The sequence below is a fragment of the Manacus candei genome, unplaced genomic scaffold (genome assembly GCF_025592945.1).
Source record: "Manacus candei isolate 608988 ecotype Guabito, Panama unplaced genomic scaffold, ASM2559294v1 h1tg000159l, whole genome shotgun sequence".
In the NCBI taxonomy this organism is placed as follows: domain Eukaryota; kingdom Metazoa; phylum Chordata; class Aves; order Passeriformes; family Pipridae; genus Manacus; species Manacus candei.
Genome location: NW_026138207.1, coordinates 4,474,762 through 4,502,653, shown reverse-complemented (window position 1 = coordinate 4,502,653; position 27,892 = coordinate 4,474,762). Strand labels below are relative to the sequence as shown.

Sequence of the window (27,892 nt, the reverse complement as noted above, 5' to 3'; positions counted from 1 at the left end):
ATACCCAGTCCTGTGTTCACCAACTGCCTTTCTTGCAGAAAGTATTAGATTTTAAGTCTGTGCTTGCCACAGTCTTAATTTGCTGTTTCTTTCAAAACGAAAGGAATCTGTTTAATCTGTATGACATCACATGAGTACCTAGTACTTGAGCTCCTCACAAAGGGTCTTTCCCTTGTCTGTAGAGGGTACAAAGAAGTTTACATGAAATATTCATTAAAAATTACAGCTTGGTATTAGGAACTGTTGACTTCTTGTCACCATCTTTGTACAGTTTTATCTGTTCCTGGTAGCCAGATGATGGCTCACTATAATCAACCAAATTACGTCCTGCATTTTTCTGGAAACAACCCACTTTACCATAGGTTCCCTTTATACCTAGAGAGACTGCTCTTTGACATGCTGGCTCTATTTAAGTCTTTAGGCTTACAAGGGCAAGTCCTGTGCTTAGTCTTTCCATACATGCACTTGTTTAATTGCTTGTGACAATTTTGTTGTGCTTCTGGAGTACCTCCAAACCAGAAAAAAAACCCAACAATTGGCGAGTTACTGACATTTTTCTTGCTAACAGCTACACTTTTCTGCCCTCTTCTGCACTGAAAGTTGAGGCTTAAAAAATTAAACTTAGCTTCTTAGAAACCTGGGATTTCAGAAGCTCTGCATAAGTATTTCGTAAATAAATGTTATAAGAAGTGAAGTAGAAGGTAAGTGACATGCCCTGTATGACACTATAAACACAGTCATGTTGCAATTCTAGAATTTAAGAAGGTTTACAGCACCATGTCTCTAATACTTATTTTTTTTTTCCGCAAAGGTGTCTGAATTTTGTGTTCTAAAATAGAAATCGAGAGTTTATATAGCACAGTGCATCCAAATGATAGGTAATCAGCATAATGTCTTCAGTCTTAGATTTTCCCTGTAGAAAGAGGAATTTAAATGGAAAAAACTTGCGTGGTCATTCTAAGATAATCATACACATAAAAATTGAAAGCTGCTTCAAACTCTAAAAATTTTGAAATTAAAAATTACAGAGTTTTGCTGTGTGTTTCTTACTGTTTGTGTGTATGCTGTTTTCAGACTCTGCACAATACAGTCTGAGAACATGGTCATGAAAACAGAGCACGCCCAGATGTTGAGTCAGCTGACAGCCCAGAATGAAGCTCTTCGGAACAGTTTCAGAGATCAAGTCAGGAACCTGCAAGAAGAGCACAGGAAAACAGTAGAGACACTTCAGCAGCAACTCTCCAGAGTAGAAGCTCAGCTCTTCCAACTCAAGAGTGAACCAAGTACTAGAGGTAACAGTACCAGGGTTTCTTGAGTTAGTTACAAATTTGTGCACCTGAGTCTGAATCTAAAACCTGCTTACACTGTGTGATTCTGTAAATTACCAGAAACCTTTTCTGGAGACACTGCAGCGTGCTGTATCAGTCCACAGATACCAAGTAAGGAACGTGTCTTTGTTATTACTTACTGTCCCTTCAGAATCTTAAGGTCCTTGAATACATCCACGGGAGGGCAGCAAAGCTGCTGAAAGAGATGGAAAGACTGTCTTGTGAAGAGTGGTAAAGAACTCTGGGTTTGTCTAGTCTGGAGAAAAGGAGGGAGGGGCAACCTCATCACTGTCTTAGAGATTCCCGAGGAGGGGAAGCGAAGAGGCAAATGCTGAGCTCTTCTCACTGGTACCCACTGATAGGATGTGTGGGAATGGTTCAGATCTGCCTGGGGGAGATTCAGACTGGACGTTAGGAAGTATCTCCTTACTAAGAGAGTGGTCAAACCCTAAAACAGCCTTCCTAGCAAGGTGGTTGATGCCCCAAGCCTGTCAATGTCTAAGAGGCATTTGAACAATGCTCTTGATACCTTTTGGTCAGCCCTAAAGTGGTCAGGCGGTTGGACTAGATGATCATTGTAGGTGCCTTCCAGTCTGCATCCCTGTTATCTATTCTGCAGTGTCTGCATTGTCAGACAGATGAAGGGAAATTACTTAGGTTGTCTCAGGTTTTGGACTATACCAGACATCCGCCTCAAGTACGAGAGGTGAAGCTAAAGAAAAGTGTATTGAAAGCTGTTTCAAGAATGTTTGTTACTGGTATACTTGCCATTTGATCCCTCTTCTAATTTAAGATTTTACTGTCTTCAGGCTCAAGTGTTATTTTTGTATCTGTAAAGTTACTAACCAGGATGTAGTTGGACATTTGCCAAGCAGCAGTAACAGTTTAAGAAGTTAGTCTATTACTGAAGCAGAAGGGTCCTGCACACAGTATTAAAACAGAAGACTTTATGCCTCCCACAGGACTGGTTGAAATAAAAGCTGATTCTGTTACGCCTTAAAAATATTTGTCACTCTGATCATAGCTACAACCTATCTTCAGGGAGAGTTGCATGAAGATTTCATAGTCACTGAAATAAAAATTGCCAATAAATTTTAGGTTTAGAAACAGGCTTTGATTGTAATGATCATTTGGAGGTGAAAGGCTGTATTTTTCTATTATAAATGTTATGTATCTGGCTTTCTCTTTTTTCTTCACCTGCATTTTGAAGACTAGTTTGTGTACTGTCCTCAGTCTGAGACAGTCACATCTGTGAAACAGCCCTCCTGATTTCATGCTGATGACAAACATCAGGAAGTATCTTTCAGGTCCAGCTGTTTCAAATCCAGGAACGAAGAACTTGAGAGAACGGCGAAACACTGACCTTCCTGTTCTCGATGTGCACACTGTAGCTAGGGAAGAGGGAGAAGGTATGGAAACAACAGACACAGAGTCTGTCTCTTCAGCCAGCACCTATATACAATCCTTGGAACAACTTCTGAACTCATCAGAAGCAAAACCTGGTAGGTAGAACGTGGCTTTTAGAAGCACTTGCCTACATAAGTTGCAGAAGTTTCTTCCCTCATATTTTCATGCTTTTAGGTGCAAGACACAAGTCTCCTTAGGTGTCACTGAGTTTACACTGTCCTGAATTTCTGTAGGAGTTTTATTCTTGAATAAGGACTAAACTTGCTACTGTAAAATAAAACATTACTACTGGTTTTAGTAATTTAAAAATGTCATATTTCTGAGTTTCTAAAGGGAAAAGACTGGATGAGCAAGCAAGTGAATAGTTGGCAGAATTTTTGTATTCTGAATGAGTCTATACTAGGGACAATTAAGTGCTGATTTAAGCTGATTAATGAAAGGATAAAATTTCTGTTCTTCTCAATGAGGCTAATTAGAGCAGGAATTTATTCATAGGTTTCTTTCTAGGAAAATGAAAGCCATCATGAAGAACAATGTTCTAAAAATACCCCCAAAGCCAGAAAAATACATGGTAGCATTTAATCATGATTAAAAAATCTACTGAACACTTTGTAGATAACTGTTGAAAATCTCTGTCTAGGGGTAGGAAACAACAGATAATTAAAACTATATATCTTGATGTATTCTAGAACTGTTTTGCCAGTCCCCTTCTAATATATAAACAAAAATAGATTAGAAAATAAGCATGCAGCAGCAGTATTGATGCCTGTTAAGTCTGCAGTCTGACTTTGCATGAATTCTGTTTATAAGGAACTACATTAATCAAGTCCTGACGTTAAGTTAGTATGAGGTAGATGCAAGTGCTTTTTCCTTCTCTTAGTTTTCTTTTCCAATTAATTGCAGAACCATCTCAGTGGCAAGCAGAACTGACCAAGGATGAACTGATTCAGAAACTAAACACAACAGCGAAGAGTGCTGATCACTTAAATGAATTACTTCGTGAATCAGAAGCAACCAATGCAATCCTAATGGAACAAATAAAGGTTAGCAGACATGCAAGACATGTGAGGACAGCTCTAATTTCCACGGTCTGTTTCTTAGACCAAATGTTTAACACCCAATATGTTTCAGAAAATCCCAGTCTGTAAAATTTTGGTGATGCAAAATTTAATTCTGGAGGAGCTTTTATTGCACAGGTCTAATTAGTGCTTCCAGAGCTGACTTCAGTTTTTTGGTTTGGATGGGGTTTTTTTTCCACCACAGTTTCTACTTGGGTGGAAAGGCGGGGTGGGGGGAGGGGGAGAGGAGTGTGGAGTAAAACTTTCTACAAAAAAACCTCAAGAGTTTGTAAGTTTAATGTTTAGTAAAGGGTCTCTACCGTTTTCACTTAGGGAAAAGCAGTAAACCCCAAGGGAAGCATTGTCTGGTTTCTCTTCCTTTTAGCTGTCTTATGTTAAAAGAAGATATGTGTACTATTGTATGAGTTTGGTTTGATTTGATTGCACCTCCCTGAGGCTTTCTTTTCTAAAATGTTTCCTAATGAATGATAGCATCAGTTCTCTTGATATATTTAACTGTTCCACTCTTACTACTCTTTATCGCTGAAATTGTTATAGCTACTGCACAAATTTTATCAAAAAAGGTTATTTTTGATCAATAATAAGTTATTTCTGTACAATATTATCACATGTTCAATTTTCACTGGATTCTTGTTCTGAATACATTGTATGCACACATTCTTTTTGAAGCAATATGTGCAATTAATTTATTAGGTCTTCAAAAGACCTTTGTTCAGTTGCTCGTTGTATGAAGCAAACAATATTGCATATTTTTCCCCTCATCTGCAGCTTCTTAAGAATGAAATAAGAAGACTGGAAAGAAATCAAGAGAGAGAAAAGTCTGTGGCTAATTTAGAATACTTGAAGAATGTTCTACTGCAGTTCATATTTCTAAAATCAGGAAGCGAGAAAGAGCGGCTGCTCCCAGTAATAGACACCATGTTGCAGCTCAGCCCTGAAGAGAAGGGGAAGCTGGTTGCAATTGCCCAAGGTATGTGGTGTTCAAAATATTGTCACAAAAAAAAGGAGAAGTGGATATAAAGGCAACTGGAGTTCTATGCTTTCTGTTGTGTAGACCTTTGAGGGAAAACAAAACTTAGCAACGGTATGCTAGCAAGCTAGTCATAAAACCATTTTGCTTTGTTGGGAAGTTACTATTCAGTGTTCAGGAAACAGAACAAATACCCTAAAATATAAATAAAATTAAGGTGAAATATAATTTCTTCTGAAATATGCACATTTTAGGAAGAATATATAGTATGTTCTATAAATTTATTGTGTTCATGTTTTGAGTAGAGTTAAAAAAATTTTTGTCAAAATAGAGGTTAATATAATTGAAATACTTTCTTGGCAGATGTTCCAAACAGGTAACTAAAGTGGTCCTCTCAAGGCAGTACTGCAGATCTAATATTAGTTTCTATATATTAACTGTAAAAATAACTTAAAGAAAATATGTTTTTTGTTCAAGAAATTAAGGAACTAGGGAAGGAAATAAAAAGAGTTAAGCATTCGCAAGAAATAAACCCAGGAGCTATGTGTATAATAATGTTCTGGCTCTGCTTCAAATACTCCCCTTAAAACGCTCTTTAAAGTATTGTTTGTCACTTCTCAAAAGCAATAACTGTAGCTTCCTGTACATCATTAACAACAGACCTATACTTTATTTAAAAATTAATATAAAGAGTAAGCACCATGTGTCTATATTACTTTAAGCACTTACAAGTTATGAACAAAATCACATTAAAAAGAGAAGCGTTTCATGCATTCCGTGATAGGCTGTGCATTTGGAAAAATTAGATGTTTTGATGTTGTTCTGGCCCTCTAATGAAGACTGATTGAATTTTTGTGGAGAAAGGTGATATGGCCTTTTTTCAAACATCCTTAAGTACCCAAAGTGGACTTGGTGATAAAATCTATGAACATATCTGTGGCAGCCCAAGAGCGAGTTCCCTCCTCAACAAGTTTGAGGACAGCATTTGAAAAAGGATTGAGGTGGGGAGGGGGGGCAAGGTCATGTAACCAAATAATGCAATGTTGCAATGTCTAACATAATAAACTGAAATGTTTTTCTTCCTCCTTCAGGTGAGGAAGAGAGTACCTCACGGCCCTCTGGGTGGGCTTCGTACCTCCACAGCTGGTCAGGACTTCGATAAAACAGTGGAAACACTGAATCTTTAAACACATTCCACAACTGCAAAAAAGAGAAATCTTATTGTAGAAAATCTGTTGGTGTTGTAGCGTTGAACTAAAGGGTTTTATTTTTGTGTGTAACTTTCAGTTTTCTAGGCTCTTCTAAGAAAGAAGCCTGCAGTAGCCCTGAAAGATGGTTCTACATTATGCTCTGGCAACAGTGAACTATTTTTCTTGTAAATGTTAAAGGTGATGATAAGAACTATGAGAAATGACAAATTAATTGCAAATTGCCTGGCAACAGAATTTAACAAAACTGTAATGGCTCTTTTGATATAAATTCAAAAACTTGATCTAATATATGAACTGGAATAACTAGACTTTAGATTTAAAGCATTTTAAAGGGTTTACAGTTGCTTTCACGTATTGTTGTCAGTTAGCTAATCTATATGGTTAGTGTTATACTCTGCATGTTTTAGAAATTTGAAATTATTTCCTCACTGGTGATGGTTACAAAATATAAGATAATTAAGAAACAGAAAGGGCATTTTCTGAACTAAAGTTTTAGTCTTTGTTAAATTATTTTTTTTTGCAAAAGCTAGATTGAAATATCAAGGCGATGGTTCACAAAATGTAGCGGGTGCATAAATCTCTATGAAATACAATGCTTGGCTCATCTGGGCATGGTACTGTAGTAGAGATTAATGACATTTATGGAGGTCTTAGGATATACTCCAAGATCAGAGGTCTTAAGTGAGCTGAAGCTTTTGGAGAAAGGGCTTAAGCTATGGCTTTTTAACCTGAAGTCGGAAGTTTGTGGAAAAGACTAGGAAGAAATGTTCCATTACTATAGCGATGTCCATACTTAGATGAAAAGACTACCCATACTGACTATTTGAAGACACTAAAGAAAGAATCTGAGTCCATAGGTCAGACTTCTAGCATTAACTTCTAAGAGAACAGGATGGAGCTTTTCTCAATAGGTGCATTTTTTTAAATGGTCTGATGACTGAAGGTATTACACCTTTCTCTCACTTATCTGTGTGTGCACATGTTATTCACACAGATCTTTTGCACAGATGAGATAATCTCTGTTCTGGATTACTCAACAGAATGTTATGGTTTTTTCTGAGAAAAATAAATCTTTACCATCTCTACTTCTTTTATCAACACAGCACCTTTTTTTACTTTCAATTCTCTTCTCCCCTTTACAGTCCATACTACCTTTCACCATCTTAATTTATTTGTAAGTTATTAAAATGCATACATATATGTTTATATCCTGTTTATGTTTCAACTAGAGTCTTTCCATACTTTTCACTCATATTTTCATGCTCTCTGTGCTATTTTGCAGAGAATCATTCTGCAGTACACATACCAATACTAAATAGCATTCTTCCTTTCCTACCTCTCTTGGTTGAGGCTCTGAGGAAATGATGCTTGTTCCTTTAATATTGCCTTATTTAGGGCTGAGATTAATCTGGACATATGAACAGCAGAAAGTCAACACATTGAGAATAAACTGTTCAGTTAGTGTACTTTTGGTTTAATTTTTTGTTTCTTGTATATATTTCAGTACACAATCAACAAAGCTAATGGGCTTTATTTAGGTATTTTAATTCCTTTCCATCTTAGGCATTTTTTTTTTTTTTACTTCCCCTCCAATATATGTTTTAACTGGAACCCTTGTGGTTTGTGCTACCGGGGAAAACATTCTCTGTGGACTTTCAGATCACAGAACTGATGGTAAGTAGTAGTGTGAGGGATGAGTCTTTTAGATGTCTGTAAGTATCAAACATGAGGTTACATTTAGTCTTTCTTGCATTGGCCTTCGGAAGGATTTACCATCTTTAGCATTCACAATTTGCACCAGATCTCAGATGTTGAGTTCTAACGCTGTTCATAGCTGGGTTTGGTTAATGTCACTCAAAGGAATGCCAAAACACAGTGACGGGAGAGATTTGAAGTATGTATAAAAATAAGTGCAAGTCATTCTCCTGCTGTGATTTCAACAATGGAAGCACATAAGTAGAAGAGTACAGCTTTTTCTTACTTAGTTCACACTCCATTTGCAGCTGATCTGATTTAGTCTCTGCTATTGCTGAAGAGCTGTGACAAGTTCCTCTTAAAATGCACATATTTCAGAACTGTAAATTATTTAACGTTGTAAGCTGTGAATAAATGTATGCAAGTAACATATATCACTGGTTGTATTAAATACCGGTTGCTTATTGACTTCTTTCAAGTCTGAGTTGCATGCTCACTGTTTTTAGTAAAACTTGAGTACTGTACTTATGAATGTAGTGAACAACTTGCATTACTTTTTTTTTTTACAATGGAAGATTGAAATTCTAATTAATGTAAAAGTATTTTAATAACAGTTACTAAACTGTGTTCTGTTGCTGAGATTGCCAGGACTTACTTTTGTGGTAAGCAAATAAATCAGAGTTTAATAGACATTTGCAGTAAATGGCATAGAAGAATGTGAACTGGAAGCAGGATTATTTTGCATAGAAAACTTTTTATATGTCATATATTTGCATTTGTAATGTACAGCATTGTAGCTGTGATTTGCTTTCAAAAAGCAGTTTGAAGTAACTAGTACTGCTGCTTCTTGATATTCTGTGGTGCTCATCTTTTGGAAGAGCACTGTGCTAACTTTGCTTTCTGGTTCTTTTTGTTTTCTTTACAGTGCCGTGTTTGTTAGAATGTTTCCTAGAAAATGTCACCCTTGCCCAAAGAGTTTATAAGCTTAGGACCAATTTTTATCTTCTATCAGCCTGCCTTCAGCCCAAGCCTAAGGAGGGCATAATAATAATAATAATAATAATAATAATAATAATAATAATAATAATAAAGATTCTGCTGTCACTATGCAGAGTATATTTATTAATTAAAAACCAAAAATGGGAGTAATTCAGAATTCCCAGACCTACGTGTGCACTGCGGCTGAATTTTTAACTACCTAATGCTGACTTAGAAACAGGTTGTATACCCTTCATGTTCCCTTTACCCAAGAGAGAGACTCATCTGTGCAAGCAAAAGTGCTCCAGCTGAAAGACAGGAAGACCAGAGCTTGTCAGGCTGTTGTGTAGATGTGGCCAGTTGTAGTTGGGGTTCAGGATGGCCAAAGGGAACCATGGTAGAAATGATACACGGAAAAGTAGAGTTGCTTTTTTCTTTCGTGACCCTCCCTCCCCAAAGTACAACTGAGAATACAGGGTTAGATAATTTTCTAAATTTACATTTTCCCTTGGCTATCTCCCTCCATCCCTTTGCTTTGATAGCAGATGATATATCATGAAATTGTGGAGGAACGCTTAAAAACTCTCCTTAGTTTGTACTAAGTGGCTTTGAACCACCTATGCTTCATTTGACTTATGCCTTGGCTTCACCCAGTGCACCAATACTTCCTCAACTACCTGCTACTTCCATTATTACTGGTACTGTAAAAATATGTCCCTTAGGAGCCTTGTGAATAGCAGTCACCACCCACAAGCTGAGAAACCAAATGTATGAAGAGGTTAAAATATATTTGTTGTAGTAATTTCAGAACTGGTAGTCTGGATAGATAAGTGTTTTGGTTGGAAATAATGTTTTTGATGGTCTTTTCATGTGGCCATCACTTCAATAAAATTCATCTTTACTCAACAGAGTGCCTTTCTTTTTACCTGAATGCCTATTCTTACCTGAGAAAATGTTACAGGTGCAAGGTAGAAAACAAGGGGATGATTACCAATGTATTAAAGATATTTTATGGATCTAGTATAGTATCCACAGCTTTTACTTTAGAAGATGATAAGAGCAATGGAGTCATCTGGATGAATGGAAAAGAAATTGTTTTGTTATGGGTGGGGTTTTTTTATAATTTTTTTTTTTAAAAAAAGGCTCATTTCAATTACTTCAAATGTGTTGCTAGATTGTTACCAGCAATCTGACAATATCTGACATGAAGGAGAGGAGGGATGCAGAAGCTAATAATGTCTGTGTTAAAAGGATTGCACTTAGTATGTTTATTTTAAGTACGAGAGACCTAATAAATCAGCACCCCCTTCTAATAGCAGTCAACTTTGAATGACCTCTTCCCTAATTCCCTGTGATAATTTTTCTTGATCTGCATAGTTGTCCTAGTGCAAAGATTAGATCTTCTATGGATGAAGAAGGAGGTGGTTGGTTTGTTTGCTTGATTTAAGGGAGTTTGGTGTGTTTATCTTCTTACCAACCATTTTTCTTAAGTTGTGCATATTATACAAATACATGGTCAGGGAGGGGGATCATAAGCTGCAAAAAGAAAACATAATAAATGGATATAAGAGTCAAAAAGAAGCCTGATACAGTCAACTTCTAACAGCTTTCACATAAACATATATGCTACAGGGAAGGGAAATAATAATCTGATTGCTTTTAAAACTGAATTTGATTAAAATTTGTCATATGGTTGTGCAAGGTTGAGAAGGTATGTCTTAGATTCAAGAGATTTCTTACTGTCCTGTGTTCTTCAGGCTCATCCTGAGGATCAAGGCTGGATTGAATAATTAAAACTGAGGATAGTAAAACAAAGAGTGGAAATGTGCATCAGTTACTGCTCCAACAATTCAGTACACCTTGGTATTAGCAAATCGTTTATTTTTTGCTGTCAGTTAAATGCCTGAAGGCTTCTTACGAATCCAAGGTGAATGTAATCAGTGTAAAAAACAGTATGCTCTTTTGGGCCTGGGCACACTCCCCGTCCTCTTAAAATGGCCTTTGAAAGTGTTTTAAATTCACAGACATTGGATAGCAGCTGTATATGAGTATAGGATTTAAGCCCAGTTTATTGTTTCATTGCTTGAAAATCGAAGCTTGTTCTGAGAGCATTCAGACTGTTTCCGGAGGGGAGGTACATATCAGCTCTTGGATCTCGCCCTTTGCACCATGCAGAGCATCTCAAATATAAAAACCATAGAAACCATTACAGAGCTCCAGACAAAAGCTTTTACTTAAATACTGCTTTACTGTTGTTATTGCCCTTTGTGGAGTTACATTGCTGATGCTCAGTGTTAGTCTCGCCAAGGGAGAATGCCAATCCTATCAGTTTGGCTTTAGCACCCAAATATTTATACAGACTCGGTAAATCCCCTCTCACTAGTAGTCACAGCATTTACTTAGCCCTGCAGCTGCAGCAATCCCGGTGAAGCTGCCTTTGCAGGGGGACAGGTGGGTGGTCCCTTCACTCCACGGGCAGAGGGCTACAGCCTATGGAACAGTGGGAAGAAAAGCATCTGGTGGTGATAAACACTTAAAACAGCTCTTGTTGTTGATGTGGCGGCTTTCTGTCCCTGCCCGAACATTCCCCACCAACCTTTCTCTTGGAAACCGGTTAAACCAGTTGTTTGCAGAGTGGTGGGAGATTGTGGATATATGAAATGTATCTTGCAGGTGGGGGATTTTCAGAAAACACAGAAAAGCTAACAACAGTTTTTATAACGTTCTGAGAAGGATAGGAATTGCAGTGACAAAAAGCTTAAAATAGAAAAATGACACACTTAAATGAAAAATATGAGAATAATACCATGATAGCCAAAAGTCATTAAGTTATTTCTTAAGGGACATGTTTTGTGGTGCTGCTATCAGCTTTTCCTTTAGCCATTATTGTGCCTGTCCAATTACTGACCTTGTCACAAAGCAGAAATTTATGCTGCTAACTATGGAATTTTAATGATCAATTTTGCAGGGGGTTGAGATTGGTCTATAAAAGTAATATCCCTGTTCTTGCACAGTCTCCTTCCCTCTTTCAAGAAATGGTGACAACAAATATACTATGTGTGTCTAAAATGCATGAAGCAGAAATCTGACTGCTTTTATAAAAATAATTTGTTACTTGTGAATTCCTTAACAGCTTTGCTAGGAATATTTAGCTGGACACCCTGTGTTCAAAAATTATTCATACTTACCCGGTCAAAGTTTCCTTCATTGCTGCTTTAACTTCCTATCTTTGGAGGTGTGACATGAAGAACACTGACCCAGTTTACAATTTAATTCCATTGATTGTACTAAGATAAACAACCATGGGACTGCTCTGCTAATAGGCACTCGGAGTCAGGGTAGGCTTAAGATTGAATATTAGAAAGAAATTCTTAACTGTGAGGGTAGTGAGGTACAGGAACAGGTTGCTGTCATTTGTAGTCACAGAATCAATTGTTTTGGAGAAGACCTCAAAGATCATTGAGTCCCACTGTTAACCTGGCATTGCCAAGTCTACCTCTAAACCATGTCCCTAAGTGCCACTGCCAGCTGCAATACAATAAGTTTGGAATTTCAACAGTGATGGAAGATGTAAACATGTTCTGGAAACAGAACATCAAAAGCATATGGCTACTTAAAATTGCATTTTATGCTAGTCTAGCAGGGAGAGATGGAAGGCAAAAAAAAGATGGATTAATTTTGTGATTAATGTGCTGGTCGGGAGACATGGAGTCCAAATTCTCTGCTTTGCCACATGCTTCCTTTGTGAATTTAATTTCGGTTTGTCTGTCTCTGTATCCTGGCTTGTCTGCTGGGGATAATGGCACTTCTCCACCTGATGCCAAGTAAATTAGCAGCATAAAGTTAAACTTTGTGAGGGCTTTGTAAGCAGAAATAAGGAGGCAGATTACCATTTTTTTTTAAACTGCGTAGGAAGAAAATGGTCGTAGCCTTCATTATACTAGAATGGAAGGGGTTATCTTTTTCTTTTAAGTTTGTGGTGTGTGTTTGTGAATCCTATTAACCTATTTGCCTGAGTATTCTGGACTGAATTTTACAAGATAATTAGAATGCCAGCATGCTCTAATACTAGGTAATGGACAATTAATAACAATTAAGAATTGTTATTTCTGTTGTACAGCAAGACACAACAAAAATTTAAATCAGACCCCAAGGTGCAAACTTGCTACAAAGTGCACAGAGCCTGGGGCAGCAATCTATGAAACTGAATTCCTGGTTTTTCTTCGTACAGTGTTTCCGAAAGCTGCTGCTACTTAGTGTTTGGCATAAGTACATGTTTGGGGGATGCTCTCCAGCTCTCTATAGAATGCCTTTGCTACTTTAAGATTATATTACTAGCAGACTGGGCTCTAGGGATTTCATTTTTAAAAGCTCTGGAAAACTGCACATGGTGCAATTCGCTTGCCGTTAAATCTATTAATGTGCTCTCCAAAGGAAGTGCCGTAACGGCTGCAGTAGTTGGCTGGCACTGCCTGTTAATTATTTCCAGAATTTACTGTTTTGGAGTTTGCTGCCCTGGTAGTCATATGCCTGCCCAGCCACCTCCCCCCCAGTTTCAGGCTGTGCTGGTCAGAGGTGCTGCTCCTCAGCTGGGCTCAGCAGCCAGGGACAACCGTCTTGTCCAGCTCCCCAGGAGGACTTGCAATGGGAGAGGCCCTGAAATCCATGCAGAAGAACTGAGGTTAATTAAAGACATTCATAGAAGCTGTCTACAAGTAATGGCAGACTGCCCAAAGCTGATTAGAAAAAAACCAAAAGGGTTGTATTACTTTCATCTGGCACAGAATGAGTACTTACTTATTTAGATGCTATAAGAAAGCTCTGCTGACAGACTCATTAAAATGAGTGGGTGGTTTGGGTTTGTTTTTGGTTTGGTTTTTTTGGGTTGAGGGGTTTTTTTTGAGGGGGGGGTTGTTTTTTAATATAATTACAGAATGGTTGAGGTTTGTAGGTACCTCTGGAGGTCACTTGTCCAACCTCCCTGCTCAAGCAGGGCCTCCTACAGCCAGATTCCCAGGACAGTGTCCAGACAGCTACAGGATATCTTCAAGGATGGAAACTCCACAGCCTCCACAAGCAACCTGTGCTGGTGCTCAGTCACTCTCACAGTGAAAATTTTCTCCCTGATATTCAGAGAGAATCTCCTGTGTTGCAGTTTCTGCCCATTGCCTCTGGTCCTGTCAGTGGGCACCACTGAAAAGAGACTGGTTCTGTCCTCTGTGTACCCTCCCTTTTCCGGTATTTTTATTAATTTATAAGATCCCTCTAAGCCTTTCTTCTCTAGGTAGAGCAGTCCCAGCTCTTTCGGTCTCCTCATAGTAGAGGTGCTCCAGTCCCTTAGTCGTCTTAGTAGCCATTCATTGGACTCTTTCCAGTATGTCCACGTATCTCTCGCACCTGGAAGTTCAGAACTGGACCCAGCCCTCCAGGTGTGGCTTCACCAGTGCTGAGTAAAGAGGAGGGGATCACCTCCCTCTCTTTTGGCATACTATCCCTTCCCTTTCCAACTGTGTACTTTATTTCCCTCTTTGTGCAGAAATGTATTCTCTGTGATGCTAAAGTTTTGCTACGTTTGATTCCTAAAGTTGGCAAGCAAAACTGAACCCTGCCAAGAAGCAAAATAACAAATAAACAAACAACAGTCCTCCAGACTGTCTGATGTTTTTGTGTTTTTACAGTGGTAGTTCTCTCTAGAACCATGCTCGTGGCCCAGCCATCAAATATCTTTTCTGCATTATAGTCCTCAAAATTTACATTCTTTTCCTGGTTCTAATGGATGTACTTCATGTACACGTATTTTGAATTATTCTTTCTCATGCATGTTTACTCATACCTGTCCATGCTGATTTTGACTGGATTAACATATTCCCTGAGTTATCGTCTTCTTGGAGCCATATAGAGACTTCCTCAATCCTGGCAGGCAAATATTTGCATTTTTCATTCCACCACACCACTTCCTTCTTCTGATATTAAAGATGGCAATGAGTGGTGATACAGACACCTTAATAAATCCCACATTTTCTATTATGCTCCTCTCAATTGTTCATTTGTCTATACATCCCTGAAACTGGTATGGTTTGGAACGAGATAGTTTCTCTCCAAGAAAAGCAGGAGGTTTGGCCCCAGGTTTGGCAGCGCTGGTGTTGAAGGTAACTTTCATTTACTTTCTAAACACGGGGTAGCTGAGCCTAACCAACGTGCTGGCCTTTCCCCACGCCATTGCTTATTGGTACTGTTACATTTTTAAATAATATTGATTAAAAACGTACTCTTGCTCCAGCAAACTCTCACCTAACCACATCTGGTGCCCTAAGGTGAGGCGACAGCTCTTTTGCTACAAATAATTCTGTACTATGCAACCACACACAGGAAACAGTGAAAATATTTGGAACTGTTTTGACAGCAATTTTCTGTTCTGGAAAACAAATAATTAAAATAACAGCAGCAGACGCTCCCAGGAGGCACCTACTTCACGTAACTTTGCGGGGCGTTCTGGCCGCCGCCGCGCCTCCGGCTGGGCTGGCAGAGGAGGCGAGCGATCCGACGCCGCAGGGATGTTGGGAAGCCTCTGGGGGCGGCGGGACCCTAAGTTTTGTCGGGGACGTCCCTCCCTTCCCGGTGCGGGGGCGGTGAGGGCGGTGAGGGCGGTGAGGGCGGTGAGGGCGCCGCGGGCCGAGCGGGGCCGGGGCACGGGCACGGCCGGGGCGGGTCCCGGCGGCGGCGCGGTCGGAGCGCGCCCCCCGGCGGCGGGCGGGGGGTGCCGGCGGGGCGGGCGCCCAGCGCCATTACCGCCGCCCGCGCTGGCTCCTCCCGCCGCCGCCGGAGAGCGCTTGGCGGGAGCGGCGGGATGCTGGGGGTGGCGGCGGCGGCTGCGGCGGCCGGGATGAACTGTAACAGGTAGGAGAGCCGCGGGGGCCGCCCGCCCCGTCCCGTCCCGCCTCCCGCGGCGGGCGGCTGCCGAGGGCGGCGCTTTGTCTCGGCCGGGCCGCTGTCACCGGCTGCCGCCCGGGAAAGACGCTTCCCCGCTGCTCCGCCGGGCAGAGGGCGGCGGCGGCGCCGGGCCGGGCTGGGATCCCGCCGGGGAGGCTGGGCGTCCGCAGCCGTGCACGTGTGCCTGCTGCTCGCCCCGGGAAACTCCCCTTCCACGGGGAAACTTTCACCTCTCCCACGGCGTTCCCAGGAGCAGCAGCGGGGGGCACTGCAGGAATCCCTTCTCCCCACGATCCCCCTTTCGGCGTTACGCGCACGGACGGAGCAATGGGGTGGCTCCGGTGTCCTTGTTACAGAGAACTGGGCATAACCCCCAAAACTCGGGGATCGCACGTCCCGACCGTGCCGTGAGCGGGGTTTGATGCCCAGTGCGCTAAAACGCGCCCTGTGCTGGGAGGGAGGTCGCTTTAAAAGCATCGTACTGAATAACCTCGATGTCGTGCGATTGGTACAGTTTTATGCATATCCCGCAATTACTGGGCAGTACTATCTTAGGGACAGGTTTATAGTGATGGATTACGGAAGGCAAAGGCTGCTCTACTCGTCGCTCAGCTTTTCGAAGACTCGCCTGGTGCAGTTGCTTCTTGGGAAGAAATGACCGTAATTAAAGTGCTTAATTAAGTGACCCTAATTAAAGGGAAGTGTTGTGCTAGTATGTCAAAAGCTGGAGCTGAAGAAAGGAAAAGGAGTGATTTTATAGCTGCCTTGGGCTGCAGGTTCAGGATGGCTGCTGGCACACAGACTTTAGCCTGGTAAAGACTGCCTTATCTTTTCCTTGTCCGACTTCTACTGCAAACTCCTCCAGCTCTGCACCACACCTTTGCAGAAAAGCTGTGGCAGCTACAAAGTCAGGCAGAGTTGGGGCTACCGTGATGGCATGTGGTATCCTGGTGAGCCAGCTCTGCTCCCAGGGTCAGTACCCTGATGCCCTGGGCAAGATCTCTCCATGCAGCCACATGCTTAGAAAAACGCGATAATGTGATTCAGATGTCTGTATGTATTGAGGTAACTATTTTTTCTTCAGTCGTTCCAGAAGTCACTTGATTTTGTAGCGGGTGGTGGACGCTTCCAGGCCAGGCTTCTTTCTGCATTCCTGAAAATGGCTGAGTATTTGTGCTGCCAGTGTCAGACTTGCAACTGCGAGTAGCTGTGTATCACTCAGCCCCACACAGGTGTTTCGGCTCCTGTGCAGAGCCCGCCTCTTTGGCCAGGTAAACAGAGCAATTACGTATTTGGCATCTGTTCTGCTGAAGTTGTCAGGGAGCAGGCCAGCTGCCCTGCTGGTACACGCTTCCCAGGATATGAACTAGGCTACACCCCTGGCACAGCAAAGCAATTTTGGGACAAAGTCAGACTAGAGCCCACACTTGCAGAAACTTGCAGAGATGAAGTAGCAGAGCACTCTGATGGGAGCTTACCTAGAGCGGATGTGCAGGTGGCTGGTCAAAATAAAACAAAGGGGCAAGGCTCTTGAAACATATACTTTGATTTGGTAAAATGCAAGAAGGGATAATTAAAAATTGGTGTGATTTCTTGTTTTGACTCTTTGGGTAAGAAACACTAAAAATGCATGTTTCATTCAAACCCACCTTTTAACAAAATAAAAGGTGACCTCAAAGGCTTCTGTAGGCTGTGATTCCTGAAAGATTTTAGATCTTGACTTTTTGCTTTAATTTAGGGAGTTTAAATAATCAGAGTTTTTGGGAAGAAAACAAAAAAGGAAAGAATTACTTGAGGTCTCTCCAGATTTGAGACACAGAAGAGCAGCAGACATCTGGTCAGCAGGTATGCACAAGGAAATACTCTTCTTTTTAACTTTTTTTTTTTCTCTCCATTTTGTGAACTCGAATCACGTTTGTGGCTTTTGTTTTGCAACTACAGGAACTTGCAGGCTGGCGCTGTCAGCTGTACACCCATCACCGAGGCACAGCCCTCTCTCTTAGCATCATACTGAGAGACCAGACTGCCCTGGAGGAGAGGGATTTGGGCAGGGAGGGACGTGCAGTGTCCGCTGTTGTTGGGTAGTGGTGGGCCATTCAGGATTGCTGGGCATGCTGCCTGGGGCTGATAGCTTGTCACTAGACCTGCTTGCTTTATAAGTGTCCTCTAAATTTTGTGGGCAGCTTTTCCAGCTGGTTGTGCTGAACTCATCTTGGTGTGTTATTATTGGAATAAGTTTCTTGTGCGGTTCAGAGAAAAACATTACCTTGCAATTCAGAACCATTATTGTCTTAAGCTCTTGTACTTTCCTAGCACAAACTAAGTTTTTCTTTGTAGCAAGAAATACGGGCCAGCATGCAGCAAAATAAAAAGCAAGCTCCTCTTTATTCAAAGCATAACTACGTTTGAAAAGTTGCCATAGACTCATTGGATTTACAGTTCTTTGCTGTAGACTGTGAAGCTCAAAAACATGGTTACTTCATGGTCTTACTGGCTTTGATAGGGACTCTGTAAATAAGCTAAATGTGGTGCTGTAGTTTAGTCTCAGTTGTAATGCACAGTTATTTTTCTTAGAACTGGCTCCATACAGTTACTGCAGTGGAACCATTAATGACCTGCAATATATGGAGAGTATTTGCACGGTTAACAAATTCTTTTTCAAGTTGCAATGAAATATTTATTATTGGAGCACTTAAGGCAGGCTTTTCAGCTCCTGGAATTGTGGCTTCATGCTAAGTGTGTTAGATTACACATCCTGATTTGTCTGTGTTTTGTTCTCCTCCAAAGCCCAGTTCAAAAGTTTTTCACTCTGTAACATAATGCAGTCTCTTATTGCTTTTCAATATAGGGAGGCTTTAATCGCTGGCTGTGGTAAAAGCGGCACGATAGTCAGTGGGGGAATTATTCATATCAGGTCTTTCCATGATGGCAAGTGCTGATGACAAGAAAAATGAAACTGACAGTCACGTTTTTATAGCCAAAGCCTTCCCTTGTATTAGCTGTCCCTAGTGTGAACCAAGCAGCCATGTACGTGGTCTGCTGTCCTCGTCGTGTTAGTGATGTGTTACAGTGCACGTCACCCTTACAGCTTGTGCAGAAGTGCTACTGTTGAGACAGAAAGGGGGAAAGGATGGAAAGGTACTAATTCAGTCTAACAATTAGGGAAAACATAGCAGGAGACTGTGCCCTGGGGTTAATACTTCAAATTGGGACACTCCTTTGCAATTACTTCAGCATTTCCCTTCCTGCATGTGTAAGTCTTTATGAAAATGCTTACTTCTGGTTTTTTAAGCAGATAGAAGGGAAAAAAAAAAAGTCAAGATACTGTCATTTTCTCAGCTGTTTTTGTGTATCCTAATAACCCTTTATACCAGATATTTGTCTCCATACCTGGAGACTGTCAGTGAGGTCCCAGGGGGCAGAAGCTGATGGTGTGGCCAGTGACAAACTATTTATGAGCAAAGTGGACCTCTTGTCTGCAGCCTAAAACCACATTCCAGGGCCAAAATGGCATAGTCTGGAGCACCCTAGGCTGTAAGAAAAATAGCATTACAGCATGGCTGGCACCCGGGAGGAGGTTTTATGCTCTGTATTTTTCATATTTATTGCTTTTCTTTGTGTTTTGAATGAGAAGTCCTTGAATTCCAGCTCTGATGATCCTTCTTTTTGTCACTTTTTTAGTCACTAAAAAAAACTCACCAGTCACTTATACAGAATTCAATAAGAAAGTGGGACCTTAGTAACTTGGTGCACTTAGGGTTATTTCAAACACTGCTTGCATTAAACAGTTTGAAGAACTGAGAACACACTAGTGGATGGGCTGTTGATTGAGTAAAACCTAAACTGGTGTGAACAGTAGAGTTGAAACCCTTTATTGCTCACGTCATGGGTGGGGAGCTGATTTGGATCATTTGAGAAGCTAAGGCATTATAATGAATTGATGAACATTTCCTGGGTGGCCAGAGCAGCATGGGGTAGGTGCTCTGCTCAGAATTAAAAGGGTTTTCTGTTTTAATGTATTGTTTTATTGTAGTTGGGGGCACTGAGAAAGACCACAGCAAAGCAATGCAGTAATGCCAGCAAATATTTGGGAGGCAATGACATGGCAAAGTGGCTCCAGTCCAGACCCCACGCTGACGTGCAGCAGCTGTGAGATTGATGTGGGGAAAGGAAACTGCACAAAGAATTAGTTTCAAATGCACCCTGGGAGGGGAAAAGAGGACCTCAGTGCTTTGCAAGGACTCTTTGTGGGGGCTTGGCCATCCTCACTGGGGCTGGGTGCTGCCTGGCAGGGGCAAGGGGCCGCCTGTCAGCCTCCTACCATGCGGAACCGCAGCATCCCTGAGTCCTCCTTCAGTGTCTGCTGGCATGCTCCACCTCTGATTTCAGAATGAAAAATACAGCTTGGCAGGTGGGGAGGCAGGGCTGCCCACCAGCACTGCCAGGGGAAGGTGGTCTCTGTGGATTCGGGGCTGAATTGGCACAGCAGCTTCTGCTTGCAAACCTCTCTATTTTTTGAGGCAATGCTTGCAAATAGGTGCGTGTTTCTGTAGCTTTGCAGATGAGCACCATGCACTTCTGAACTGTGTTGGTAGCAGGACAGACTGGTGTTTCATGGCAGAGACAGACATATGTGCTGTACTAAGTGACTTATTTTTGCCAGGCTATGGTGGTAAGTGGGCTGAGATTCACTTTGCAGCAACCATCTCCCAGACCCAGCTCTATGGGCCAATGTTACAAATCAGGACAGACCATCTGTGGGCCATGTCAGGGCAGCTGCTCTTCCCACAGGCAGCAATTACAGAGCCATTTTAGTTAAGAATGTGGTTGTGTTGCAGCCAGCCGGGTTGACCCACACACTCCTGTCCCCCAGCATCTCTCATGCCAACACCAGGGACCTGACCCAGCTGAAAATGCATGGTGAGGGAGATTGTTAAATACATAGATTTAAGACTAGGTTTGTCTCAGTCTGGATTGATTCCTTGGTCTTATGGGTGTCAGTGATGTTGAAGGGAAAGCACGTGGGAAAGATGGAAATATCCATTTCAGCAGAATCGTGGATTTGTGCCTGGGTCATGTAGCTGTGGCCTGGAGAGCAGCTTTGAGATCCTTTGAGGAGATGCTGGGGATCTAAAGAAGGAGGGAGCAATGTTTGGTGGTGCTCTGGGTTGGGTCTGTGGACTGCTTGTTGCTGCCCTGGGTGCAGTGTCAGAATTGGACACATCCATGCTCTGTTGCATGGGAAGAGGGATCACGTGCCTGCAGGTTGTTGCAGAAGGATTACCTGGACAATTTTGCTTTCTGCTGTTGAAAATACACTTGAGAATGTTCTCTCTGCAGCTTGTTGTCTCCTCCTAGAGCCCTACTTGAAGGCAAACCACACCAGCAGTGGTTATGTCATGGTTGTCACAGAATTGGTTTGCAGAAATTCACTTTCAGAGGATTCAGAGGAAGGAAAGCCCATGTCCTCTCCCCCGACACATATAGGTTATGGTTAGAAAGGCCGTGGAGAATAACAACACATCAATGCCTGTTTAAATCTACCTGACATTGGTTGGCATGACACAACTTCATGATCTGACGGTGATGATGGGCTTTCTTCACCCATTGCTTTCAGGTCCCAGAGGAACTGGGTACTGCTTGTAAAAAAAAAAAAATGGAGCAAGAGATGCTGTGAGGTTTTGCAGGCTGAGTGCCACCATACAGAGACAGAGCTGTGGGACAGCCACTGCACAGTTGGCTGCTGGCTCGTTCTTCTCAACCCCTGTGCCATGCAGACAAGGCAAGCTGTGGGAGAGGGGGCTTGGTGGGAGGTGTCGGTGAGCTTCACTGGAGCTGAAAGGAGAAGGGCAGGCACGTCTCTAGTGAGGTGTTTCTGTAGAACTTTAAACATCCCAGAAAGCAATATTTTTTTTCTTCCTTCTGTGAGTATACGCAGTTGCAAGAGAGGGGCAATATTCTAATTATATGAAAAATTATTTGAAGTGGAGCATTTTAAAGCTGCTGCTGTTAAGAAAAAGCTGACTTTTGAAATCTTTGTTCCTTCATTCACATTTTTTTCCTTTTTGTTAGCCAGCCTCAGGAAATGAGAACATTCTTTTGGCTTTCCGTGCCTGAGTCACATCTTATATATATATGTATATAAATAAGTAAAAACATCTGGAGATGTTTGTTTCAGAGAGGTACTTGTTTTCTATTAGGGTATCTGAGCTTTAAATGTTTATACACAGTCGGATGTTTCCAGAGTTTCCCATACTTCTCTGGTTACAAGCACATGTATATTGCTGTCAGAAAAGCCAAGGGAAATGTACTGATAACCTAGGGAATATACAAACAAGTAAAAGTAAAGCCTTTCAAGAAAGTGAGAATTTGGTATTTAAAAAAAAAAAATAAACTATCGAAGCAGTTGTTTAGTGTGAGTTGCATCCAAATATGTAGTTCTTTAATGTTTGCTAAGTATGTATTTAAAAATAAAAAAACTGTGAGGAGGAAAATCAGAAAATATCAGTAGCTCTTCCCTTGTTCTCTTTTTTCAGAAAAGGAAAGGAAGTATTTAAAAGCTCATTACACCCATGTCTGCCCTTCAGTGGGCTGACACTCACTGGGCTCCGGCAGTGCTCTGAGTGCACTGTGGGGTCTCCCTGCCTCCCTCTGTCCTCCCACCAGGGTCACATGGGGGTCGTGAGACCGCTCTAAAAGGAAAAACAAAAATGCATTTAGTTTAACTGAAGGCCAAATATTTAACGTGGGCGGGGAAGGTGGTGGGGTTTAGGAGAACAAGTCGAGTTTCCACCCTTGGTTGTTTAACGTAGCTGCACTGAAAATGATGGGAGATGCATTGATGGTGTGCTGTGCACGGAGGGATGCAGGGATGGCAGTGGGGCATGAAGGGAGGATTGCCCTAGGGGGCTAGATCTGCCATGACCACACAGCCTCCAGGTGTTCACGGTGGCTTCTCCTCCGACAGCTTCCACTGAAATGCCCTTGAGTTTATGGCTTGAATAAGAAACCTCTCACTGATCAAATATTTTGATTGCATCCTGGCCTTCCTGTTAGTTTCTTTGATCTTTTCTCCTCAGTGGATTATAGCAGACTTTCAAAAGTCTTGTTTGTTGAAATAGTTGTATAAATATGGTCCTTAGGGTAGGTGTTAATTTAGACAAGTACTTATTTCCCAGAAAAAAATCTACCTCCTTTTGCCCCTTCAGTGGGCTCATTTGCCATTGTGCATCAAAGAAGTGTGAGTTCTATAATTATATCATAGAATAGCAGCTTATTTTTAATTGTTTGAAATAATCTAGAAGCCTGTAGGGCTTATTCTTTTGGCTGATTTCCTGCTCACTGAAACAATATACAACTGTTTCAAGTTCACATTTAAAAAAAAAAAAAAAGAAATCCACATAGCCAGAACAGTCTCTGGAGGAAACTGATGGGCTTGCAGCCCCAGGATGAATCCCTCTCCATTGAATTCGCTCACAGTTACAATTTCTCTCTTTTCAAAGAGAAAAGGCTCCCCTCTCCCTGCCCAAGTGACGTCCCCTCTGAAATGGCATTGCACAACCCCATTTCATGCCATGCTGGAAGCCTGATGTCTTCAGGTGGTGGCACAGAGCCGTTTGGTCACCAGGCTGGGTTTAGCGTTGGGCAGCAGAGGGATGAGTTGTGCCACAGCTTTGCAGTCAGATGAAGCAAGGGAGGAGGAATAGCTGGTGGCTATGTATGGTGTAAGCTCAAAGATCTAGGTTTCCAGACTTTTTCCTGAGACTGAAAGCTGCATTTTCCTTACTGTCACATGCAAGATAGGAATTATTAAACTGACCTCTCCAGCGGAACGTGGAAAGGGTTTTCCGTGGTGGTGGTGGGTGTTCAATGTGTCCAGCTCTTTTCTCAAGGGAAGGCATGATGCTGCTTTGTGTCAGCCCACATTTAAGGCAAATCTCATCTTTCAGCTGCTGCTCTTCAGACCCGTCTGACTGAGTTGATGTCCCTGCCCAAGGCAGAGGGGTTGGTCTAGATGACCTTTAAAGGTCCCTTCCAACCTAAACCATTCCATGATCCCTTCCATAGCCTGCATTAAATCTACTGCTGGACCAGGGCTTCATTTTGAAAAGTACAGAGAAATTGAAGTGCTGTTTTCAGTGTCAGGTATCAACAATGCTGTTTCATTTTGATGTGAGCAAAGCTCTTTGTGCTTGTGATTGCTTAGCTGATGCACTTCAAGGGCGAAATAATTTGGACTTCTTGTGTCAAATTGCATCTGAGTCACAAATGTGAAAATCAATATTTTTATCATTACCATGCAGAGATGGGCAAACAGTACAGTTAAGAGGATCCTTGACATCACCCTTGGGAAAATTACTAGACCATGATAAAATGGCAAAGAATCCAGGAACAGTAATGTTGCATTACTACTTGGGTTTCATCAGAAAGCTTTCTGCTCACCTTGGGCTATTTATTCATTTGTGAATAGCTTTGTGAACTTGTACTGAAAAAAGAGATTCAAGAAGTTTAATGCTGTTACATGATACTGATGGCTTTTCAGAGCAGTTTAAGCATGGACAGATTCCCAAGGTAGGTAGAATTATGGAATGAATGTTTTGTGTCATCTGAGGTAAAAGTGGTCTGAGCATTTTTACCTGATGGGTTTTGATAATGTTTTAACTGTGTAGTGGCTTGATTTCCATAAGGGATTTTGTGTTAAGCCCAAAAACACAGTTAAAATGTGCCGCAGCGTTACTTCCATGCGCATACAAAAGTCCACTGAAAGGAAGGGCAGGGGCAGATGCTCATTTGTAAGTCGCTGTGTGCCCAGCAGAGCAGCCATAGCCATGGGAACCATCACTAGGATGGTTGAGGAGGTGACAGCATGGTGTAGGAGGTCTGCTTGGAGAAGAAGGGCTTTGTCCTCCCCGAGGAGGAACTACACCACTGAAAACTCTCTTCTGGTGTCCAGCCTGTGTGGGTATGAAGGATGTTGATGGTACAAATGTCAAGCAGAGGATTTTTCTCTTTTGTGTTGAGTAATGCTCCTTGCTTGGTTTGCATTGCCAGATATTTGCCGGTTCTCCCTGCCGCAGTGGGAGAAGAATATAGTGAAAAACTGCTGAGTCCAGATTTTCTAACATATCATTAATCCCTTTTCATGAAAGCGTATGGAAAATAAGCAGGGCCTGAGTTCCAGATCAAGAGGTTTTCCATCAAACTTGGGAAAAATAAGTTATCCATTCCAAGTTAATGGTTTAAACAGTAATGTTCTTGGAGCTGGTCTTGGGGATGCAAGGAAGGGAGGGTCTACCTGAATTAATTGTAAGGAAATTGATAGTTTGTCACAGTAAAAATACATTTTTTTTATACCACAGAGATATTGTAAAGTTCATGTTGATTTAAAGTTTAATCAGCCAAAAGCATGTGTGCCATCAGTATCCAATATTTCAGATTTTAGTGCTGAATTCACGCTTGAGTGGAAATGTTGCAAGGGTATTAACAGAATTACTGAAAACTTTTTCTTATGCTCTTCTCCTTATGATAATAACAGAAATCTGGGGAACGAGGAGCTCATATTTGTTTCAAGTATTCTTATCTTAAAGCCAGCATTAAAAATGTATTGAAAGGATATACCTGATTTTCAGAAATTGATACACAGTGGAATGTATCTAAGTAAAAATAATTAGATTAATTTATTTAGTCTGAAGATAATATAGTCCTGCTCATGCAGAGCACTTAAGTTAAATTCCTAAGTTCACTTGGGTCAAGTTGTGGGTTTAAATTGTAATTTCCTTGAAGCCAAGAACTCAGTTGCGTGGAGTTGGCACAACATGTCCCCAGTTAAGAGGATCTGGGTTCACCCTCACTGTCTGTGGTTCACATGAGGGTTAAATGCATCTATGTTCTCTATTCTCTTTATAAGCTTTCTTGGAAGATACCTCTGACTCAGGACATGAAGTATTTAAATCAACCAAATAGGTAAGAAGAGTGGCAGGAGAAAATGTAGGTTGTTTTGTTTGTTGGGGTTTTTTAAGTGATTCTGCCATAAATTATTCCATAACTGTTCATTGTGTACAAGCAGGTGTTGCAGTAGGATGTTGTCTCCAAATTATTATTAGCAATTTCCTGGTCAGGTATATTAATAAACACAGGATGCCCCTTCTGAAGTTTTTCTTCCAAAACAAGAAATATGCATCAACAAGAATTGCTAATATATTAAAATATCAGTCAGTAGCTGATGGTGCGACATTAAAACTGTTTTGGCAAGGAGTGCTTTGGTTCTGCCTGTTGCCATGGTCTGCCTGACCACGGGTGGTTATGGCTGGCGTTTTTCTCCCTGGATAGGGGGATGTTGTGGCTGCCCCTTGGTAGGGTGCTGTGCCCATACATGAGGAGAAGCTGGTGGTGTGGCATGGCAAAGCACAGCTGGGGGAGGAATCCCAGATGGCTGTTCTGTGGGTGATGAAGGTTACAGACCTTCCCACGAGGTCTGTCCTCGTGGACTTCATGCACTGAAATTTGAAATTGCCTCTGTGTAAGTAACAAAGGAGTTGAGGGAAACAGTGGCAGCATCTGGGGGCATCCAAACACAAGGCAGTAGTTGGCAGCCTGCGTAGTAGCATAGGTGTGGGAGCCCTCCTGGCCACCTTGCTGCGCAGTGATTCTGCCTTTCCTGTCTTTTCTCAATACCAAAAGAATTTTTTTCTTATGTACTTTGTCATTTTTTATTACCTTATCACAGCATACTAGGATGTTTAATTTTCTAATAGCTCAGGTGTATCCTGTTTCTTTGCTTCTGTAAATACGCATTTTCTGCACTAAGCAATGTGTGCTTTTACAGGGGATGGATGTCTTCAGTGCTTCATCAACCTGCACTGCAGCAGTGGCTTTTGCTTCCTCTTCATCAGGGAGACACGATGCTGTGTTATGAACTGATTGCACTCATAACTTATGTTTAGGGAGGGAGAAGACAGGGAACTGCATCTGAAGTCAGGAATTGTTTGCTTATTCATTAGTTAAGAAGAGCCAAACTGAGGTCAGTTATAGCTGGCTGACCAGCATGCTACTGCTTGCTTCTCTTGAGCTCTCTGTCACCATCTGCATCACCCCTTACTCAGAATCAAGTTCCTTTCAAATCTACAGGGGTCTGTCATCAACTTCAATAAAAATAGATTAGTGGAGCTTTGTGACAATTCCTCAAGACTGTATGCATATAAATAGAGAATTCTGCACTGGTCTGATTATCTTCTACATGTTGTTAGGAACACAGAAATACCTCAAGCCATATATGTGATCTCTCATTGTTTAATGTTTCTGATAACGTGCAAGTTCTAGAGGTTAGTGTGTTAAACTGATACAATTGAGAGAACAAGTCTTTCCCGATTCTCCTCAAAGCCAGTTGAAATTCCACTGCTCGGTTTAATGGGGCTTTAATTAATCCCGAGGGTCCCTAAGTGGGAGATCAGTGGCCAGATAAGACAAAATACCTGCTAATACTTGGAAACTAGTTCTGTCAGCTTTGAAACCTTGCTTTTTTGTCTGAGGTATAGGAACAAAACTATCACTGTTTTGAGTTAGTTTTGTTCAAATGGTACAGTAAGGGCAGCCTCATAACAGGAAGATATTTTCCTAGTCTATTATTTCTCATATTTAAAGAAGAGCAGCTGCTTGTTAGACATATGAGTCTAGCATGCCTGGCCACTGTCACATCCCTGTGCCCACAGATAAATGGCTTCAGTTGAAGTTGTCACAGGTTGGATTTTACACCTAGCAAAGTATATTTTGTATAATTTATATCTTGTTTATAAGAAGTAATTAAGGCTGTTTCAGCTTTTTTTTTCCTTCATACAAAAGACCTGACTTTAATTACAAAGGGATCACTTTACTATATATGTGACCCTATAGTTTTACTTACAGTATTTTTCAACAGTTCTCGGCAAAACCTTTTTGTTGCTGTATTTGGGTTCACATAGTTTGGCAAACCGTCATGCAAATGTAAATGTGTGAAAGAAAACAGAAATCTGGATCTGAAGGCTATGAAAAGCAAGTCAGCACAGGTCTGCTTGCTCAGAGGGTCGGAGCCCAAATGACAGTTTGGTTTCAGTCTTAAGCAGTGGAGTGTTAAGAAGTTATGTATTAACCCAGTGTTCTGCTAAGTGGTATAATTTAATTTACATTTTTAGCCCAGTAGCCACTTGACTGATGACCTGCACGTCCTTCCTTTGGCTTTGGTGCGAACAAAATGATTACAGATGAGTACGCAAGTAGGAGGTTCCTGTTCACAGGAGCTTTTGTGGGTCCTCAGTCACA

The 27,892-nt window shown here is 41.5% G+C and overlaps 2 protein-coding genes across 6 annotated transcripts in view; both read left to right on the top strand.

Moving 5' to 3' along the window:
* The window catches only part of GCC2 (GRIP and coiled-coil domain containing 2), a 30,171-nt gene extending 20,597 nt beyond the window's left edge, over window positions 1–9,574 (top strand). The window contains exons 19-24 of one of the 4 annotated variants that reach the window (XM_051772726.1): window positions 1,075–1,292; window positions 1,389–1,439; window positions 2,636–2,830; window positions 3,639–3,778; window positions 4,583–4,784; window positions 8,616–9,574. In XM_051772726.1, coding sequence (XP_051628686.1) covers window positions 1,075–1,292; window positions 1,389–1,439; window positions 2,636–2,830; window positions 3,639–3,778; window positions 4,583–4,784; window positions 8,616–8,839 — 1,030 coding nt within the window. In that variant the 3' untranslated portion in view covers window positions 8,840–9,574. The other 3 variants (XM_051772728.1, XM_051772727.1, XM_051772729.1) reach the window with 3 other exon arrangements.
* A 5,906-nt stretch (window positions 9,575–15,480) lies between these two features.
* The window catches only part of LIMS1 (LIM zinc finger domain containing 1), a 70,669-nt gene continuing 58,257 nt past the window's right edge, over window positions 15,481–27,892 (top strand). The window contains exon 1 of one of the 2 annotated variants that reach the window (XM_051772781.1): window positions 15,481–15,565. In XM_051772781.1, the coding sequence (XP_051628741.1) occupies window positions 15,516–15,565 (50 nt within the window). In that variant the 5' untranslated portion in view covers window positions 15,481–15,515. Of the gene's footprint in view, window positions 15,566–17,224; window positions 17,444–27,892 lie in introns of those variants that run through there. The other variant, XM_051772782.1, reaches the window with a different exon arrangement.